At 45.8% G+C, this 20,120-nt stretch overlaps 1 protein-coding gene across 1 annotated transcript in view; it reads right to left on the bottom strand.

Moving 5' to 3' along the window:
* The window catches only part of RAB11FIP4 (RAB11 family interacting protein 4), a 119,809-nt gene that overhangs the window by 70,259 nt on the left and 29,430 nt on the right, over window positions 1-20,120 (bottom strand). Inside the window, exon 3 of the mRNA XM_064271433.1 lies at window positions 19,682-19,770. Coding sequence (XP_064127503.1) covers window positions 19,682-19,770 — 89 coding nt within the window. The remainder of the gene's footprint in view (window positions 1-19,681; window positions 19,771-20,120) is intronic.

Raw genomic sequence — 20,120 nt, forward strand, 5'->3', positions numbered from 1 at the left:
CTTTCAGCCCCTGGGTGATAGCTACCAACCAAACCCCACACTGTTATCACAAGACTGCCTTCCGCTTCCTCCCTGGGAGGAAGTGGCAGCTACGCCCCAAACATGTTTCATACCGCACCCTGGAGAGCCAACAGAGCAGTCAGGTCTGCCTTTCTGAGACAATGATGCTGGTGACGAAGGGCCTCAAGGGCAAAGAAGCCTGAAAAACTCTGCTGGCTCCTCCCAGCTCCAGGGCCCAGAGGGGCATGCAAACATTTTAAAGGCTCCAAGAAGTCCTGTAGCCAAGAAAGTAGCTCGTCTTGGCTTGATGCAGCATTTCCCAGCCTCCCTTGCAGAGGGCTCCTTTCTAAGGAGGAATAGTAACAAGCCCTGGCACCACCCCACACTGGGAGGCCCTGTGCCACCTGCCTCTTTTGCGGGACCGAAGGACTTCATTTTTAGGACCCTCTATGTCCGTGTCGATTGGCTGCTAACAGAAAGGCCAGCAGTTCAAAACCACCAGTGGCTCCCCAGGAAAAAGATGTGGCCGTCTGCTCTGTAAAGATTTACAGCCTTGGAAACGCTATGGGGTTGCTAGGTGTTGGAATTGACTTGATGGCCGTGGGTTTAGTTTTTTTTTTTTATGTCCAGGTCAGGGCTCACCTTCAGGGCTACAAGAGCGAGTAGGAATAGGCTAGGGGAATTCTGCCCTCCCCCATGCCTTTGCCTGGCTCCTGAGATACTTTAAGGATTTCATTCCGTTGGGTAAAAGACTGTCCTCCCGCATCACAGTGCTCCCAATGAGTAGCCTCTGAAGCTACGTATCCCTCAGAGCAAATGAGTAGTTCAGGCCCTTTTCTGGCAAAATAGACACAAAGCTGGCTATCTGAGGTCTCTGGGGTCAGACAGGTGCAGATTAAAATCCCAGCTCAACACATTTAGCCCTGAGGCTTTGGGCAAGCTATTTAACTGCTGTCTGTGCCTTGGTTTCCTCATCTATAAAATGGGTATAACAGTATCTACTTGTCTAAGTAGACAGGATTGGCGGTGAGGCATGTGAAGTACATAGTTGACATACCATTCATGTCAGAGGCAGCTCTGCCCTCACCCCACACTTGTGCCTGACTCTTACTGAGACCGCTGGTCCCCACTGGAAGGTCTTCCTCATGCTGGGACTGGTGGTAACAGAATGAGAGAGAGATGGGACAGTGGAGAGAGACAGAGAGAGAAAGGGAGAACAGAAGGGGGCAGAGACGGAGAGAGGCAAAGACAAAAAGAGACAGCCACAGAGAGACAGAGAAAAAGAGACACATATACAGAGACACAGAAAGACAGAGAGAGTACAGACTCATAACCCAGAGTCATAGAAACAGAAAAAGAAAAGTTGAGGGGGAGAGCCCGGGAGCGCCGGAGCTGGCCAGAAGCTCCCCAGGCAACAGGAGGGGGCAAGGTCATCTGTGGGAGTACCCCCAGGGCTCAAACACTCCAGTCTTGTGTGAGTCGGAAGGTGGGGAGGTGGCTGCAGTGGCTGGGGGGGGGGTAGCCCCTCCTTCTCCTTCCCACTTCCCCCAGGTCCAGGGCCCAGCTGTGCTGCTGCCAGGAGCTGTAGATCCCCTGGGGGAGAGGGAGAGGGGAAGCTAGGACCCTTCAGGTAGGTGTGTGTGTGTGGCTTCCTGGAGCTGGGGATGTCCTGAGGGAGACAGTAGAGGGTGGAACCACTTGGTCCTGAATTTCCTGTTGGCCTGGATGCCTGCCCCTGGATCCCTCAACTTCACTCAGATTGGGGCTTCTTAAGGATACACATATTTCAAATTCTAGATGCCCCTTTTCCTAAAGCAAAACCCTGACCTGAGCCAGCCCCTCACCCTAGGTCTCCTTGCAGTGCTCAGTTTCTGTCCCTGTACAGCCTCCCTTAGAGGATGTCACGAGGATTGAAAAAGAAGCCAAATATATGAAAGTGCTCTATGAAGTATATAAAGGGCTATGTATTTTTAAGAGATATATTTATGATTTTTACATTATTTTTTTTTAGCATTTTCTCAATTTAAAAATTTAAACGCTAAATTATTATTATTACATTATTGTGTTTGTTGATAATTATGATCAATATCCATAATTAACCAGAACACATACAGATGATATGCCAGTACAGTTGCCGGAGCCCTGGTGGTGCAATGGTTAAGAGCCACGATGAGCTACGGCTGCTAACCAAAAGGTCAGCAGTTTGAATCCACCAGCCACTCCTTGGAAACCCTATGGGGCAGTTCTACTCTGTCCTATAGAGGTCGCTATGAGTCGGAATTGACTTGCTAGCAATAGGTTTTTTTTTTTAGTACAGCTGCCATCGCGTTGATTCTGACTCATGTTGACCCCACATACATCAGAGTAGAACTGTGCTGCACAGGGTTTTCAGTGGCTGATTTTTCATATTGGGCTGGGCAGATCACCTCTGGGCGGACTCGAACATTCAATTTTTTGCTTAGCAGCCGAGTGCATTAACTGTTTACACCACCCAGGGACTCCAGGAGATTATATAAAACCCCCTGCTGTTGAGACGATTTCAACTCAGCAGTTCCATAGGACAGAGTAGAACTGTCCCACAGGGTTTCTAGGGCTATATGTCTTTATGGAAGCAGACTGCCACATCTTTCTTCCACAGCACGGCTGGTGGATTCGAACCACTGACCTTTTGGTTAGCAGCTGAATGTTTAACCACTGCACCACCAGGGCTCCTTCTTTGAAGATTATATATACTGCTTATATTTTCAGCCGAATCATGGGTTTGCTTATAGCATGGATACTATTGATATCAGCTCTCTAAGTGGTTAAACAGTTCACCTTGGGAAATAGGGTGGACATAAGGCATTGCTATGGATTGAATTGTGTCCCCCCAAAATATCTGTCAACTTGTGTAGGCCATGATTCCCAACATGGTGTAATTGTCCACCATTTTGTCATCTGATGTGATTTTCCTGTATGTTGTAAATCCTATCTCTATGATGTGATCAGATGGGATTAGAGGCAGTTATGTTAATGAGGCAGGACTCAATCTACAAGATTAGATTGTGTCTTAAACCAGTCTCTTTTGAGATATATAAGAGAGAAGTGAGCAGAGAGACAGGGAGACCTCATATCACTAAGAAAGCAACACAAAGAGCACAGCATGTCCTGCGGACCTGAGGTTCCTGCGCTGAGAAGCTCCTAGACCAGGGAAAATTGATGACAAGGACCTTCCCCCTGAGCCAACAGAGAGAGAAAGCTTTCCCTTGGAGCTGGCACCCTAAATTCGGATTTCTAGCCTATTAGACTATAAGAGAATAAATTTCTATTTGTTAATGTCATCCACTTGTGGTATTCCTGTTATAGCAGCACTAGATGACTAAGACAGATATGAACACAGCATGTCCCCTTGTGGGCTCAGCAAATCCCAATTTAGTGCTCATAGAGCCTCCACTGAGAAGCGCAGCCATCGGTTAAATGTATAAACCAAAACACTGGGCTGAGAAGGATACTCAGAAGGGTTAACATGGACACTCATTAATTTTGTGAGTCTCTGACAGACAGTAATTACAAATGTATTCCTTTATTTCTAACAATTTGTAAACCCCAATTCCAAAATAGTCTGTGAAATTATTTACAGTAAAAGACATATTCATAACTGGAGTCATAGAAATAAGCCATATGGAAAAAGGGGGTAGTAATCAAATGGAAAAAGTTCGATTTGATTCACTTACCAATCTCATTAACTCTAAATTTTCCAACTACCAACCTAAAAAAGGGAAAGCAAGGAGTTATACTGCAATTCTTACCATCTGATGGAAGAAGGATATCATTTTGTCAGGAAGAACTTTATTTTTCTGGTGCAGAACTCTAAAAAGAATATTGGATCAGAGTATAAAGGATGATGAATTGTACCTACAAGGTTTCGAGTAGCAATTTTAGGGAGGTTGAAGGAAAATTCTTCATAGGCGTGTCTTACACTGAGCCAAGGAAATATACGTCAGTGAAGAAGTTTTTGCAAGGAGGTGAGATTAAACAGTGTTTTCTGACACGGAACTTGACGCTAGGATAAAAAACAAAAATGGAAAATCTAAAGGAAAGAGGGGTTAGTGTGTCCCTGGTATGACTTTCTCCAACATCACTTGTTGCAGCTGGGCTTTTGCCCGTAAATTCAGGGCTGCACCGTCTTGGCGGCGGGAGCACAGCTCCCTTCTGGGCATCAGCCCTGAAGGTGGCAATGCTACTGTTCATGCCATCCTACCTGGATGCTGGCCCTCCCACCCACCTCAGGGGTCCTTTTGGCTAGGATTAAAAATGTCTGAAGTCACAGAACAAAGGAAGACCCAGGCTGGGAGTGGTAAACGCAGCCGCATGTCATCTGAGTTGAGATGGTACTCAGCTTCCTAATCCCTATGGTCAAAGGAAAGTCCCCAGGTAGCACAAATGCTAATCTAAAGGTTGGTGGTTGGAACCCACCCAGAGCCACTGCAGAAGACTGCCTGGTGATTTGCTTCCTTAAAGGTTACAGCCAAGAAAGCTCTGTGCAGCAGTTCTACTCTGTGACACATGAGGTCATCGTGCATCGGGATTGACTCAATGGCAGCTAACAATAATAACATGGTCAAAGGAGACCTCTCTCTTCTATCTGATGACATGTGTACAAAGCAGAGGGCTAGGGAAGGGCATTCCCCTGCAGGATAACTCCTGAGGTGTGCTAATCAAAGAGGCTTGAGGAAAATCAACTGGCTTGGAAACTCCACCACAGTTTCCGTCTAAAGAACCAAGCTGTATGCTGTGTCTCATACTATTCTCAGCCATTTCCATTTCCCAGTGAGGTGAGGCAGAATACAGCAATGACCAGGATGGGACTGGCTATCTACTTTGATTATGAAATGCTTGGGTATTTCCCCTCAGGCTCAGAGGGTGTAGTTTTCATATTATCAGGCCCATCCCTACCCTACTGAATAAAGTCTGAGGAAGTTGTCCTTGTTGTTAGGCGCCTTCAAGTCACCACAACCCTATGTACAACAGAACAAAACACTGCCAGGACCGGCACCATTCTCACAAACACAATCGTTGCTACGTTTGAGCCCATTGTTGTAGCCTCTGTGTCAATCCATCTCATTGAGGGTCTTTGTCGTTTTCGCTGACCCCCTATCTTACCAAGCATGACATCCTTCTCCATGGACTGGTCCCTCCTGATAACATTCCAAAGTACTTGAGATGAAGTGTTGCCATCTTGCTTCTAAATAGCATTCTGGCTGTACTTCTTCCAAGACAGATTTGTTCGTTCTTCTGGCAACCTACGGTATATTCAATATTCTTCGCCAACACCACAATCTAAATGGGTCATTTCTTCAGTCTTCGTTATTCATTGTCCAGCTTTCGCATGCATATGAGGTGATTGAAAATACCATGGCTTGAGTCAGGTGCATCGTAGTCCTCAAGATGACAGCTTTGCTTTTTAACACTTTAAAGAGGTGTTTTGCAGATTTGTCCAATGAAATACATCATTTGATTTCTTTACTGCTGCTACCGTGGGCACTGATTGCGGATCCAAGTAAAATGAAATCCTTGACAACTTCAATCTTTTCTTCGTTTATCATGATGTTATTTACTGGCCCAGTTGTGAGGGTTTTTGTTTTCTTTATGTTGAGGTGTAATCCATACTGAAGGCTGTGGTCTTTGCTCTTCACCAGTAAGTGCTTCAAGTCCTCTTCACTTTCAGCAAGCAAGGTGTGTCATCTGCATATAGCAGATGATATGACAAAGGGGTGGGCCTAATCCTTGGAAATGCCCCAGGGACTGAATTTCCTAGTCCCCTTTGGTCCACATGAGTAGGAGCTTCAAGCCTGCTGTGAGGCTGGGAGATGCAGCTAGGAAGAGGCCTGGGATGCAGGCTTTGTTTGCCATCCTCACTTCTAAAGAACATTGCCTCCGTGTTTGAATGGCAATGCCTCCCAATTCACAGCTAGGTCAGCCATCTCATCCTGCACTGGGACTGTGAAACCGTCTAGACTTCTGGCAAGGCGTAACACTCCCGAGGAGTCAGCTTTAAATAAAGGAGCACAGAGCAAAAACAGAGCAGTGACAGAAGCAAGTGGCTGAGCACAATTCCTGGCAGAAAATCTGTCTTGTCTATCACGGTAGCAAAATTGTAGAGACAGAAACCTAGCAGGGCTCACCACATGCGGAGGTGACAGCGACTGCTAGAAACAACATTTGCTGGTAGACAAAGGGAGGAGGGAGAGAGGGAACACTTTTTTCATGATATTTAAGTGGAAGGATGGTGTTATGGGTTGAATTGTGCTCCCACCCCACAAAGAGACATGATGAAGTCCTAACCCTGGGTACCTGTGCAAGTGACCTTATTTGGAAATAGGGTCTTTGAAGATGTTATCAGTTAACATGAAGTCATAGTAGAGTAGGGTGGGTGTTAATCCAATGTGAGTGAAGAGACACAGAGAGACAGAAGAAGCAGGTACCAGCCGAGGAACGCCTGGGGCTACCAGGAGCCAGGAGAGATAAGAAGTAATCTTCTACAGACTTGGGAGGGAGCTGGCCCAGCTGAAACTCTGACTAGTCACTGATTTGGAGTTCCAGCCTTAGAACTGTCAGACAATAAAATTCTGTCTTCATAAACCACGCAGTTTTGTGGTACTTTGTTAGGCAGCCCTAGGAGACTATGATGGGGAAAGGACCTACAAGCCACTGAAAACATCTGCTAGAGACCAGCAGCAGCATCCCCTGGGGGTTTACGAGAAATGTAGAGTCTCAGGCTGACCCCAGACCTACTGAATCCGAACCTGCATTTTTATACATTAACATTTCAGAGTCCAGGTGTAGGGTCTCAAAGTATCTGGCCACCTCCCTTCAAGTTCCTTTCTAAGCCCCCAGAAGTACTGAGACAGGGCGATTTTTAAAACTTTTGAGCTGGGGGAAAAGAGCCATCCCTCTTTGACTCAGAGTTGACCTTCTACATCTGAGATCCATCATTCCACTTAAACAACAAATGTAATGAAGCCTTCTCTGTGCCAGGCACTGTGTTAGGTGTTGGGCACACAGCAGTGAATGTGGCAGGCAACTTGTCCAATGATACACGGAAGAAGTGGCTAAGCAGGATTCACACTCAGCCCACCTGGCTAAAACCTGAGCTCTTTCAGGGCTCCTGGACGAGGGTTAGCAGTGCCTGGTAAGGATCTGGCCAAAAGGGGCTCAAATAAAGCCTCTCTGAGGCCAGCGGTGAGAGGAGGTGGAATCATCTCACCCCTAGCGCCTGCTCACTGAGCGAGTCCCTGGCCAGGCCAGTCCCTGGCCACCCAGGGTCAGATTTCCCTGTGCCCCCCTCACATCCCCCTCCCCAGCCATGACTACTTTTGTTATTAAAATGGATATTGCTATTATTTTATTACAATAAAGCAGCAGTAATTGTAATACCTCATGTAAAGTGACCTCACCGCAGCGGAGGAAAGAGAAGTGGGTCCAAGTGGGAGTGGGGTGTGGAAGGGCCCAAAGCAGCCTTTGAGTAAAACAATTTTAAAAGTCTTCCTTCTTACTTTAAATTGTATGTGAGTTTGTTTTAATGTTAGAGAATGTTTCCCCCCTAATTCCTCAGTTGAAACTGATGCCCCAGGAAGATGCCCCTGGCACATGGCTGGGCTCACTCCAGGGCATGGGTGATCCCAAGAAGCACCACCTACAGCATCTTGGGGGTTGACAGCTCTTCCCCACATTACCTCAGATAATCCTCCAAACGACAACAAAAACAGTGAGATTCCTGTTAACCAAAAAAAGCCTGTTGTTGTCAAGAGTCAATTCCAACTCACAGAGACCCTATAGGACAGAGTAGAACTGCCCCATAGGGTTTCCAAGGCGTTAAATCTTTACGGAAGTAGACTACCACATCTTTGTCCTGTGGAACAGCTGGTGGGTTTCAACTGATGACCTTTAGGTTAGCAGCTGAGCACTTAACCACTGTGCCACCATGGCTCCTTGGAGATTCATGTTACTGGCCCAGTTTTATAGTTTTCTCTTGTGACTGAGGGGAAAAACAGCTATTTCAATGTCTTCATCTCACCACTGAGAAAACCAGCCCAGAGAGAATGGAGATGCGGCCAAGGCCAGGGAGCAAGGCTCTGTGTCTCCTAAGGGTGTACTGGGTGCTTTCTGCACACCAGGTGCCAGAGTTAGCTGTACTCTGTGCGTGCATGCATGCAAACACACACACACACACACACACACACTTACGCTGCCCACACCACGTTCCCTGAGCCAGCAGGCATTGAGGCCTGCTGCCCTCCTCTCAGTTCTGGGACAGGTATGGAAGGAACGATGCTCTGCCCCACACAGACAAGCCCCTCCACCCTGTGGAGCTCCCCCATCTTCTCCACACTTCAGTGGTTGGATGCTTTGCAAAGGGAGGGGACCTCACAGTCCACAGGGGGCAAGAGGCCCACCAGGCAGGGTAGAAGAGGTAGACTGAGAACAGAGCAGGGGAGGGAGGCTGGGGGCAAGAGAGGGGAAGGAGAGGAAGGTGGGGAGTTGAATGGGTGGAGGGTAGAGGGTTGCAGGTGGGGAGTGAGAGGGTATTCTCCATCATCCATTTTTTCCCTCCTCATCCATTTTTGGAGCTAGTCATCTATTTTCTCAAAATGCTAGAATGGACAAAAGCTGAAAGGTGCACCCAACATCATGTATCAGCTGGGAAAACTGAGGCCCACTGAGTGAGTACCAAGATAGGCACACTAAATGCGTTCTGGAGCCAAAAAACTGATACAATAGAATTCTCCTTCTGGGCCCCTCCTTCCCATCCCATTTTAATTTGGATTTAAATTACACTACCCCAAAGGACTAGAAAATCAACACTAACAAACCCAGACTGAGGAACCTTCTCCAGAGTAAATGGCCCAAAGTCTCCAAAAATGTCAGTGTCATTAGGGGCAGGAAAAAAAAAAAAAAAAGTACTGGGGAACTGTTATAGATTAAAAGAGACTAAAGAGTCTTGACATCTAAACTAATGTATGATCCTAGGTTGGATCTGAGATCAAAAAGAAAAGCTATAAAAATATCGGGAAAACCTGAATACGGAGTTATATTAGATTTATATTGTGTTAATGTTAAATCTCCTATAAGTGGCAGTTGTATTGTGATTTTGTAGAAGAATGTCCTTATTCCTAGGAATGGTCAAGTATTTAAGGGTGAAGTGCCATAATGTCTGCAAGGAACTTTAGAATAATCCAGCCAAAAAAAGGAAAGTGTATATACAGACACACAGGAAGTGAAAGCAAATGCAGCAGCATGTTGACAATTGGTGAATCTGGGTGAAGGACATAGGAGTATTCAATCTACTATTCTTACAATTGTTCTGGAAGATGACATTTTTCTAAACAAAAATTTGGAGTCAGTTTGCTAGGTTTTGTTAAGTAAAAGCAATACACTGCATTCTCGTGCCTTCTGTGGCTGCAGCCTGGGCCCACAGAAGGTCTCTGAGCTGCTTGGCTGATGAGGAAATCTCTAGCCAATTCTCATTTCTGCACTGACACATGAAGGGCCCTGTTGACTCAGAGTCCTCGTGGGCCCTTGTAAGGCCTCTCTGTGGAAAAGCAAAGTCATGGCTCACTGCACTCCAAGAATGCTCCCTCCCTGTGACTGAGAATCCAGGCAGCCAAACTCTATGGGGATAGGACACCAGGGCCCAGTGCCCTTTAATCCCAAGCATTCTTCCTAGAGGAAGCCTTCAGGGGCCATGCAAAGAGGGCAGCCAATGTTTGGGGAGCATCCACCCTCTGCCAGGCATTGGCCATATCAGGGTATAAAGCTCCTCCCCCTCCACCCCAGCCTCTGCATTCCACCCTCAGGGAAAGAAGTCCTGATGTCGGCTGGCCAAAGTCCAGGACAATGTATGGGCCAAGGCTTTGCGGAACCACTTAGCTTTAAAAAATGTTATGCCAGAATCCCACCCCAGAGGTTCTGATTTTATCCTGCACGTCAGTAATCTTCAAGCTCCCAGATAATTCTAACATGCAGCAAAGCTTGTGAACTCCTGGCTAGACAACTGGTTTTCAACCTTGGCCATATTTAGAATTCCTGGGGAGGTTTTACAAATGGCTGACCGCCCCCACCGCCATGGCATCGACGGACACAGAGTCTCTGGGAGATTCTAGGTGGGACCTGGGTAGCAGTATTTTCTGAAAGCTCCCTAGATGATTTCAATGTACAGCTAGGGTTGAGAACCAATAGTTTAGGCTGTGCTTTTTTGAGAACTAACATCTGTCTTTTGGTGATTGTGTGTGTGTGTGTGTCCAAAGCTACCTGTGTTAAAAAAATGTAACTCATTAATGAGAGAACCAGCAGTTTGAGATAGCTGGTTCAAAGGAGAATAGGAGAGAGAAAAGTATGTGTAGTCAGTGAAATAAGGAATGGTGACATAGGACTGCAAAATCAGATACAGAATCGGTTAATGTCCTACAAGGTTATGAAATAGAAACTTTTTTGCTCAATTTTAAAAAGAAGGAATGCAAGTAGCCACTTTCTAAAGTTTTATCAAGCTCTGTCAGCATCAAGGTCAGGTCAGGCAGGTAGGTGGAGTGCAGGGCTGTCCTAGGCGGCGGACAGTCAGCCCAGCTGTCCTGGGATTGGGGTGGTTAAGGGCAGGAGGTGGGGACAGACAATCTAGGGCTGAGCAGGTGAGGACAGAAACAAAAGTGACTTCCATGTCTGTCCTGCTTCTGTCCCAGCTATCTTGGGCTTAATCAGAATTCAGTTACTTCCCCAGAGATGCAAATTGGGTATCTTTTTATTCTCACAGAAACCCCATGGCTGGGGGTAAACACATTATTGTTTCTTTTTTAGGGGGTGGGGGTGTTGGAACCCTAAAAGAAATACTAATACTGGGGCCATATGTAAGTAGAAAAGATCAAGCAAGCTTCTCCTGAGCTATGGAACGCCCTCCGCCTCACCATGCCAGTGCAAGCATGGTGCCACCACCCACACCGCCACCAGCACGGCTGAATCAGAGCTCTGTTTGTCAGAAAAAGTATTTTTAGCATTTGAAAGTGCTGTTGTCATAAGGGCTTTCAGAGCTGCTTCCTTCTTCAGGATGGATGAAATTAAGCAATAGGTGGACTTGGACCTTCAGGTCACAAGCTCCCCCAAACCAGTTGAAGAAAGAAACACAGTTCTAGGGAGTTTTTTTGTTGTTGTTGTTTGTTTTGTTTTTTTCATGTTCTGGCAAGACTGGGGTTTGGTGAAACTCATTCTGTGTATAAGCAGAAGAACCAGCTCGGGCTCAGGCTGAAGTGTGGGTACCCAGCAAACCCCACTGGTTTTGCCGTTAGAGGACTGTTTATGCATAATTTTGCAAAGAGCTATTGGTTCCTGTGCTGAGGAAGTGGGTGGGAGGGAGGGTAGGAGGAGCTGGAGAGAAAAAAGTCAAGGTGATCTTTGCCTCACTGGAGATGTCAAAATTAACTCCAGGGATGAAAGCTCTAAATATAAAAATAAAAATAGAAGAGTTTCAGGATCTTGCATGGGAAAGCCTTTCTAAGCATTACACCAAAGGCTGAAGCCATTTGGAAAAGATTGATGAGTTGGCTATAAGAAAATAAAACATTTCTGTCATAACAAAGTTACAAATAAATGAAAGGCTGAAAAAATATTTGTAAGGTATGTCAAAAAGCTAATTTTTTTTTTTTTAGTTCTTATAAATCAATAAAAATGAAAACCTCAGTAGAAACATGGGCGAAGAATGTGGACAGGCAATTAGTGAAGAACGTCTAATGACCAATGTAATTTAAGAAATTCAATGATGTTATAATCCAAAAGAGCAATTCTAATCTCTGCTTTTCAAATTGGAAAGATTTCCGAAATCAGTAACCCCCAATAACTAAAACAGTAGTAGAAATCTGACAGAGTCCCTGGGTGATGCAAATAGTTAATGTGCTCAGCTGATAAACCAAAAGGATGGAGGTTCAAGTCTACCTGGAGGCACCTTGGAAGAAAGGCCTGGCAATCTACTTCCAAAAAACCAACCATTGAGAATCCTGTGGCGCACAATTCCATTCGGATACACAGGGGGTCACAATGAGTCGGAGTTGACTTGTCAGTAACTGGTTTTAGGCATCTAGCAGAATCCTGATGGGGGGGTAATTGATTCCACTGAGGTGGAATGTGGCAGATGTATTAGAAGTTTTAAGATTTTTCCATCCTTTTGATAAAAGTTTCCACCTATAGGAGTTTATCTCAGAGGTGCACAAAGTTTTTCAGTAAAGGGCTGGATAGCAAATACTCTCAGCTTTGTGGGCCATACAGTCTCTGTCCCGTTATAATACAAAAGCAGCCACAGACAGTATGTAAACAAAAAAGAATGTGTTTCAATAAAACTTTATTACAAAAACAGGTCACCGGATTTGGCCCGTGGGCCCAACCCCTGATTTATCTTAAGCAGTGATCACTGATGTGGGGAAAGATTTAGCTAGAAGGATGATTATTATACTGCTTTTGTTAATCCTCAAAATTAGGTTTTACCTTTCCGGAGCAAGGAATAATGAAGAAAACTAAAGACACAAGGGAAAGATTAGTCCAAAGGACTGATGAGCCACATCTACTATGGTCTCCACCAGACAGTCCAGTACAACTAGATGGTGCCCAGCTACCACCACTGACTGCTCAGACCGCGATCACAATAGATGGTCTTGGACAGAGCTAGAGAAAAATGTAGAACAAAATTGTAACTCAAAAAGAACGATTAGACTTGCTGGCCTGACAGAGACTGGAGAAACCCTTACAGCTCAGTAATGAAGTCACTCCTGAGGTTCACACTTCAGCCAAAGATTGGACAGGCCCATAAAACAAACTGAGACTAAAGGGGCACACCAGCCCTGGGACAAGGACTAGAAGGCAGGAAGGAACAGGAATGCTGGTAATAGGGAACCCAAGGTTGAGAAGGCAGAGTGTTGACATGTCCTGGGGTTGTTAACCAATGTCATAAAACAATATGTGTACTGTTTAATGAGAAACTAGTTTGTTCTGTAAACCTTCATCTAAAGTACAATAAAATTTTTTTTTAATTAGGTTATATATATAAATATATATATATCTGACAATTAGGAAACTGGTAAAGAAATGATTACTTCATGTGATGAAATACGTGGTCATTTAAAATTACGCAGAATATAATAGTATGGCTACATTGTTACATAGAATTAAGCAGGTTAGAAAATAGTATGTAAACAAACTATTAGAACTAGTGAGTTTAGTAAGGTTATTGTTATAAGATCAAGGTATAAAAGTCCAAAGTTGTCCTATACACTTGCCATTATCTCACTCATAATAGCAATAGAAATTCTAATCACCCAGAAAAGAAATATGCATGTATTTGAGAAAAATCACAGAACATCCCAGAAGGACATAAAAGAAAGCCAGAATGAATGAAGACACAGGAGGTATACCTCAATGAAAAAACTCAATAGTGTACAGAAACCAACGCGCAGATCAATTGATCTACAAATTCAATTGTGGACAAAATCTCTAACAAAATTTTTTACAGAATTTGACAAAAACAATTACTCTAGAAGAGAAAAATATTTAACAATCACACAGAAAAAGGTTTATTTTTATTTTTTGTAATTAAGAACCATGAGGGAGGCTTTCCCTATCAGATGTCAAACTATAAAGCAAGTATAACTGAAGCTGTGGCTTTGGTTTAGAAACAGATAGACAAATAGGTCAATATTAACAGAGCAGAGTCCAGAAAGAGACCTGGAAATGTAGCATACAATAAAGGTGAAATTTCAAATGGCTGGAGACAGAAGAACCATTCAATGATAGGAATTGCAACAGCCGGCAATCCATTTGGAAAATAATAATGTCAGATCGCTACCCCCACCAAAAACAAAAAGTTCCAGATTTATAAAAAAGCTAATTGTAAACATTTTTTTCTAAAAGTATTTGAAAAAATAATAGAATATATTTATACCATTGAGGTAGACAAGACACAAAATAATAGACACAATGTAAATTATATAAGAGAATTGATCAACAAATTAGGATTTTGAAGTTCTGTACAATAAAAGGCACCAAAACAAAACAAAGAAATAAGATTAAAATACAAGCAAAACGTATAAAGGTTGATAGACTATATAAGGATTTCTTACAAATCAAGAAGAAAAAGACAAGCGATTCAACTGAAAATGAGCTAAGAATATGAATAGGCAAGTCACAAAAGAAGAAATCCAAATAGTCAGTGAACACAAGGTGGTTTATCGCACTAGTTAACAGGGAAACCCAAGTGAAAGCAATAATGCATTTTCCTCCACCACATTGTGGAGAGAGAGACAGGGAGAGAAAAGGGTTTGTAAAGGGGTGAGGAAAAGGGTACTTGTTTATTTGTACATATAGGATGATATAATTGGTACAATTTTTTGGAAGAAAATTTTGGTAGCGTTTATTTTTTGAGAAGTAGAATATATATTCCCTTCGATACAGCAATTCCATTTCTAGATATCTAATCCTTGAACTGGAAACCCTGGTGGTGTAGTGGTTAAGTCCTACGGCTGCTAACCAAAGGGTCAGCAGTTCGAATCTGCCAGGCGCTCCTTGGAAACTCTATGGGGCAGTTCTACTCTGTCCTATAGGGTCGCTATGAGTCAGAATCAGCTCGATGGCACTGGATTTGGTTTTGGTTTGGTAATCCTAGAACTAAGTACAGAAGTGCTCTATGGGGCATAGGTAAGGATGCTCAGTATGGGTGCTGTGCTGGGTGTGAAGGGCACGAGCTCTGCTCCATCTCTGTCATCATGAGGGAAACGTGGTGTCATGGTGGAGGGAACATGGAGTCGTCATGGAGGGTGAGGCTAAGGCTGTGATAGAAGCACAGGGCTCCAAAGAAGCTCAGCAGCAGGTCCCTACTCCAGGCTGGGGAGGCAGGCTGGGGACAGAGGGCGCTAGGGAAGGCTTCCTGGAGGAGGTAGTGCCTAAATAAGTCTTAAAAGATGAGCAGAAGTCAGCCCACTGTCAAAACTTGAGCAAAGACTCAGAGGCAAGACAGAGAATACAGCCATTTCAGAAAACGAGGAGCAATTTGTTGTTGCCAATTTTGGGGTGTAACACGTGCAGTGGTGAGAGATACGGCTGGAGAAATGGGTAGGAACTGACGATGAGGGGTCTTGGATTTACCACATTGGTGATAAGGGTCACAGAAGGGTTCTTAAGGGGGGTGACCGTCAGAGCAGCTCCTTAGGAAGCTGTAGGAATGAGGGTCTGAAGAGAAAAAGGCTGGGAGGATGAGGGGACCCTGTAAGTGGCAGGGGCTGTAATGGGTAGGGGATGAGGGGATAACAGGGAATGAAGGACTTGAGGCTGGCTGGATATGGAAGCATCAAGGATGACTTTCTGGCTTGGGGGTTGGGTGAAAATTGATGCCATTTGCTGAGATGGTAGCCCCAGAGGAGAAGGAGGTGGGCCTGACTCCCTTTTAGCTGCTGGGCTCCCTATTAGTCAGCTCATGTGGGAGAATGACCAAGGGCCTGGATCCTACAGAGCTTGCGGGATCAGGTTTCACTCCTCACAGCCTCCTGAGGAGTTATCATAAACTCCTTTGTCTTTGTCTTTGAGCCTGAAGGCTCTCTATACCTCCCTGTTCCCTCCTGACACCATATGGACTGAGGCTTCAAAAAGGGAAGACAATGGACAGCCCTTTGAGCAGCCCCTAGTCTCAAGAGGGACTTCCAGGGCATTTCCTGAGACCTCGGCCAAGGGACGCTCATCATGGGCCCAGACCTGGGACACCAGGGAGTCCTTCCTAAAGCACCCAGCATCCTGTCTGACCAAACTGAAATCCCCCTGGATCAGGAAACTTGGTCCACAGTTTGCTCAACAGTTGTGCCTACCAAGCCCTCAATGAGGTTTCCGCCATGCCGGGTGAGCTCTGAGGACACAGGCAGGGTGACATCCAAGAAGTCCAAGAACTGGGGCAATGCTGGTGCCGACTACACAGAACAGGCTCCCATCGGCCTGCAGGTGTGGACAGAGGGCCCTGCTGTGACAGCCCAATGGTGGGGAGCTCACCGGGTCTGGGAGGACAGGATGCAGGGACAGCAGCTGTTCACCAGCCGGCACCACAGCATTTCACTGCTTGAAAAGCCCAGCTATGACCCCCACCAAGTTGTGAGGTCAGAGGTCTCCACCTGAAGGGAGAAGGGGAAGGGGCCTCATCTCCTTCCACAAGGGGCATGGCATTCCCATAGGATCTCCAAATCCCTGCTCAGGTTTGCATTCCCTGGAGCCATCCGGGAAGGAAGCTGTGCCTTGAGCCAGGCTCCTGCCAGCTTCCTCGGTCTTAAACTGACCCCTAGGGGGGCGGCTGCAACACAGCAAGGCCCTGAGGACATCCTGGATTAGGACCTGCCCGGGCTGGTTCTCTCTGCTCCCCCACCCTAGGAGCTGTGGTCCGGTCCCTCCAAAAGCCTGGCCTTTAGCCAAACAGAGCCTGGAGCTGTACATTACAGGAGCCTGAGCCACGAAGGGGAGTCATTCACATCAGGACAGCCTGCCGCCTCCAGGCCTTTACCACCCCTAGTCGCCCACAGGAGCCCACCCCCATACTGGGGTGTCCAAGGGCTGGCCTTGAACTGTCCCCCCATCCTCCTCCCAACCCTCAGAAGCCAGTGGTAAGAAACGGAGCCCGGGTCAATCAAGCTGCCCTGCTGGGTGCTAAGACATGGCTGCCCACTATGTGCACTGATCCATCACCATCTCGTGGGCTCCGGTCAAGGCTTGAGAAGTCCTGAGAGAAAACAAGGGGATGTGCTGGGGTTTCTGAGATAGACTGATGTGATCTCTGTGCTTTTTAAGTAATCTCTGGGTTTTGTATTCAGGAAAACAAAACAAAACTGTTTTAAAGAGAAGGGAACCCCCTTGGAGGCCAACATTTCCTTGACTATTACCATTTCTTCATGCAACATCTTTTCTGGAATGGTGGATGGCATAGTGTGGGGGCCACAGAAGCAGCTACCGGCCACAGGGAACATGACCCTCTGGTGGGTGACCCCCGGGCCACAGGCGCCACTCTGCCTCTGAGCTCTTGAGAAGCAACGCTTTATTTTGACGTAAATTTGAAAAACCATTATCCAAGAGTAAAACAAAAGATGCCAACTGGAACTTCAGCACCACTATCTTATACTCATCTCCAAGACATAGCACCAGAAGGAAAGAATTATCATGGATTGAAAGTCTGTCTTCTCATTTAAATTTCACAACAAATTGTAGAGATTGGTGTGGCAACCTGTACTGGTTTCAATGGTGTCCCCCCCAAATTCATGTCTACCAGGAACCTCAGAATGTAACCTTATTTAAAAATAAGGTCTTTGCAGGCAAGGACAAGAAAGCAGGAGGGACAGAAAAGCTGGTAATGGGGCACCCAAGGCCAAGAAGGGGAGAGGGTTGACATGCCACGGGGTTGACAACCAATGTCACAAAACAATATATGTATTAATTGTTCAATGAGAAACTAGTTTGCTCTGTAAACCTTCATCTAAAGTACAATTTAAAGAAATAAAAAAAGAAGAAATAAGGTCTTTGCAGATGTAATTATTTAAGATAAGGTCTTATTTGACTATGCCAGCCCCTAAATCCAATATGACTGGTATCTACAAAAAAGAAGACACAGACACACAGGAGAACCCCATGGGAAGATGAGGCAGACACTGGAGTGACATGTCTACAAGCCAAGGAACACCAAGGATTGCCAGGAGTCACCAGAAGTTAGGGGGAGGCAAGGCAGGATTCTCCTTTAGAGCCTTCAGAAGGAGCATGTCCCTGCCAACACCTTGATTTTGAACTTCTAGCTTCTAGAACTGTGAGAGGACAAATACCTGTTATTCCAAGCCTCCCAGGTGGTAGTAATCTGTTATGGCAGTCCTAGGAAACTAACGCACAAGCTCTGTTTTATGGCTGAGGAAGCGGAGGCTCAGGGACGTTGAGAATAACTTGTCCAAGGTTGCATTACTATCCAGTGGTCAGAGTGGAGTCTGAACCCAGTTCTTTCCGTAGGATTCCACAGCCCACCTCCTCACTCTGCCTCCTGTTCAGCAATCCATGAAGGCTCTTCTAAAAAGCTCCTGGGGCACTCAGTGTCCCACACTGGGGGGTCTTTTGCGTTGGTTCCGGTATTGAAAGTTGGCCCCAAACACATATTCACCCCACAGCCACTGGACCCATCCAGGCAAGTAGGAGCCCTCACTGCTGCCTGGGCTCTTGTCTGGAGCTGTCTCTCTTCACTTATCCCTGAAGGCTCTCATTTTGAGCACAGCACCATGACATTTGGCCACCTGATTCTAACCATGGAGGTCCTGGCCCTGCTCCTGGCATTGCGTCATAGTCTCTGCTACCAGCAAGCCTTTGCCTCCTCCAACACCATTTTTGCTTGGCAGCCCTCAGCATTTAGGGTCCTCATTACAGAATCCCCTTTACCCAGTCCTGCCCACAGAACCCAGCACTGACTCTACCACCCAGCCAAATCCCAAAAGGTATAAGTTGGCCAAAACAATCTCTGGGGTCCTGGGCCTACTTCAGCTATAAAAAGTACTTGTATGTTTTGGGTCCAGATGAGGCACCAACCAGAGTTGGAGAAGAGGTTTTGGAGCTGGCCTGGATAAGAAAGGAAGATAATCCTCTTATAGCTCTGGGGTGTCTCAGCCAGAAGGGACCTTGGAAAGTGTCAATGCGGGCATCTTTTTTTTCTTTCTTTCTAATCTTCATTTCTATTTAAGACAGTTACGTAAGTGTACTTAATCTTCAAGTTAAATGCTTTAAGTTGGTTATTTATACATGTCTTTTCCCAAATGCTTCCTTATCATATTTTTCTTCTACTTGTGATAAAAATATATATAACAAAACAATTGACATTTCAACATTTTTTACATGTATAATTCAGTGACATTAATTATGTTCATCAAGTCATACAACCATCACCACTATCCATTTCCAGAATTTTCCATCATACTTCACAGAAATTCAGTGCATAGAAACTTTGGTCTATTCATTTGTGTATTCTAGATCTTTCATATAAATGGGATCATACAATATTTGTCCTTTTGTGACTGACTTGTTTCACTCAGCATAGCGTTCCCAAGGTTCATTCCTGTTTTAGCATGTATCAGAACTTCATTTCTCTTTATGGCTGTATCTCTTGAAGATACACTGTATCTTAAACAGTGTTCCTCTGCAGGTATGAAGCTGCGTTTGGAAATATAGCACAAAGTTTTATAACAAACCAACCACTGGCAATGATAACATTGGGGCCTGTTAGCTCAGCGGGTTATGGCACAGGAAAAAAGGGGAGACATTCTAGCCCTGCCTGCTGTGACCTCAGCCTGTTACTTTCTCTCTCTGGGACTTAGTTTCTCCTCAGTACCATAAAGAGGGAGTAAAGATGCTCTGTGAGGATCCCCACCCCCAGCTCTTACACTCTCTGCTGTGGTTCCACAAGGGCCTTCTCTACTCCAGTTCCAAGAACTATTTCTTGGCTTCAAAGCCAGAGAGTCCTCAAAGGGAAGCTCTGAGTCCTCCCAGATACAGAAAAGGTGCAGTAGAGGAAAGAAGAGCATGAAGAGCAAGGCACAGCTGCAGAGGCTCTTCTGGTCCCTTCCGGAAACAAGGGGCCTGGGGCCTGGCTGTCAGGGCTCAGGGACAGCCCGCCTCTTACCTGCTCCACACAGTCTGGGATCTCAGGCCCGTACAGCAGAGTCCCTGCACTCTCTACAGACAGCACGTCCTTCAGCAGCTCCTCACACCCTGCGGACGGACAGACAGACAGACAGTGAAGGGTCAGAGCCTCAGCCTGGCATGCAGCTTTGCTTCTGACTCATGGGCCTTATAGGTCTTGGGTGGGAAGGGCCTTGGGGAGGAGGGTGGCCTGAGAGACCAGTGGATCATTTGAGGGGAGGGATTGAGCACCCAGGCCATGAGAACCTGATTCGGGCACTGTGGAGGAAGCCAAGATGAGTCCCAGCCCTAGAGACATTCTTCCACTGATACCAACCCCAACAGGGAACACAACACAGAGGGCAGGCTGGGGCAGAGGGAATCAAGGAAGGCTTCCCAGAGGAAGGACAATAAGACAAGACTGCCCAGCTTGGCTCACA

Source organism: Loxodonta africana, chromosome 18 (genome assembly GCF_030014295.1).
Source record: "Loxodonta africana isolate mLoxAfr1 chromosome 18, mLoxAfr1.hap2, whole genome shotgun sequence".
Taxonomy (NCBI): Eukaryota; Metazoa; Chordata; class Mammalia; order Proboscidea; family Elephantidae; genus Loxodonta; species Loxodonta africana.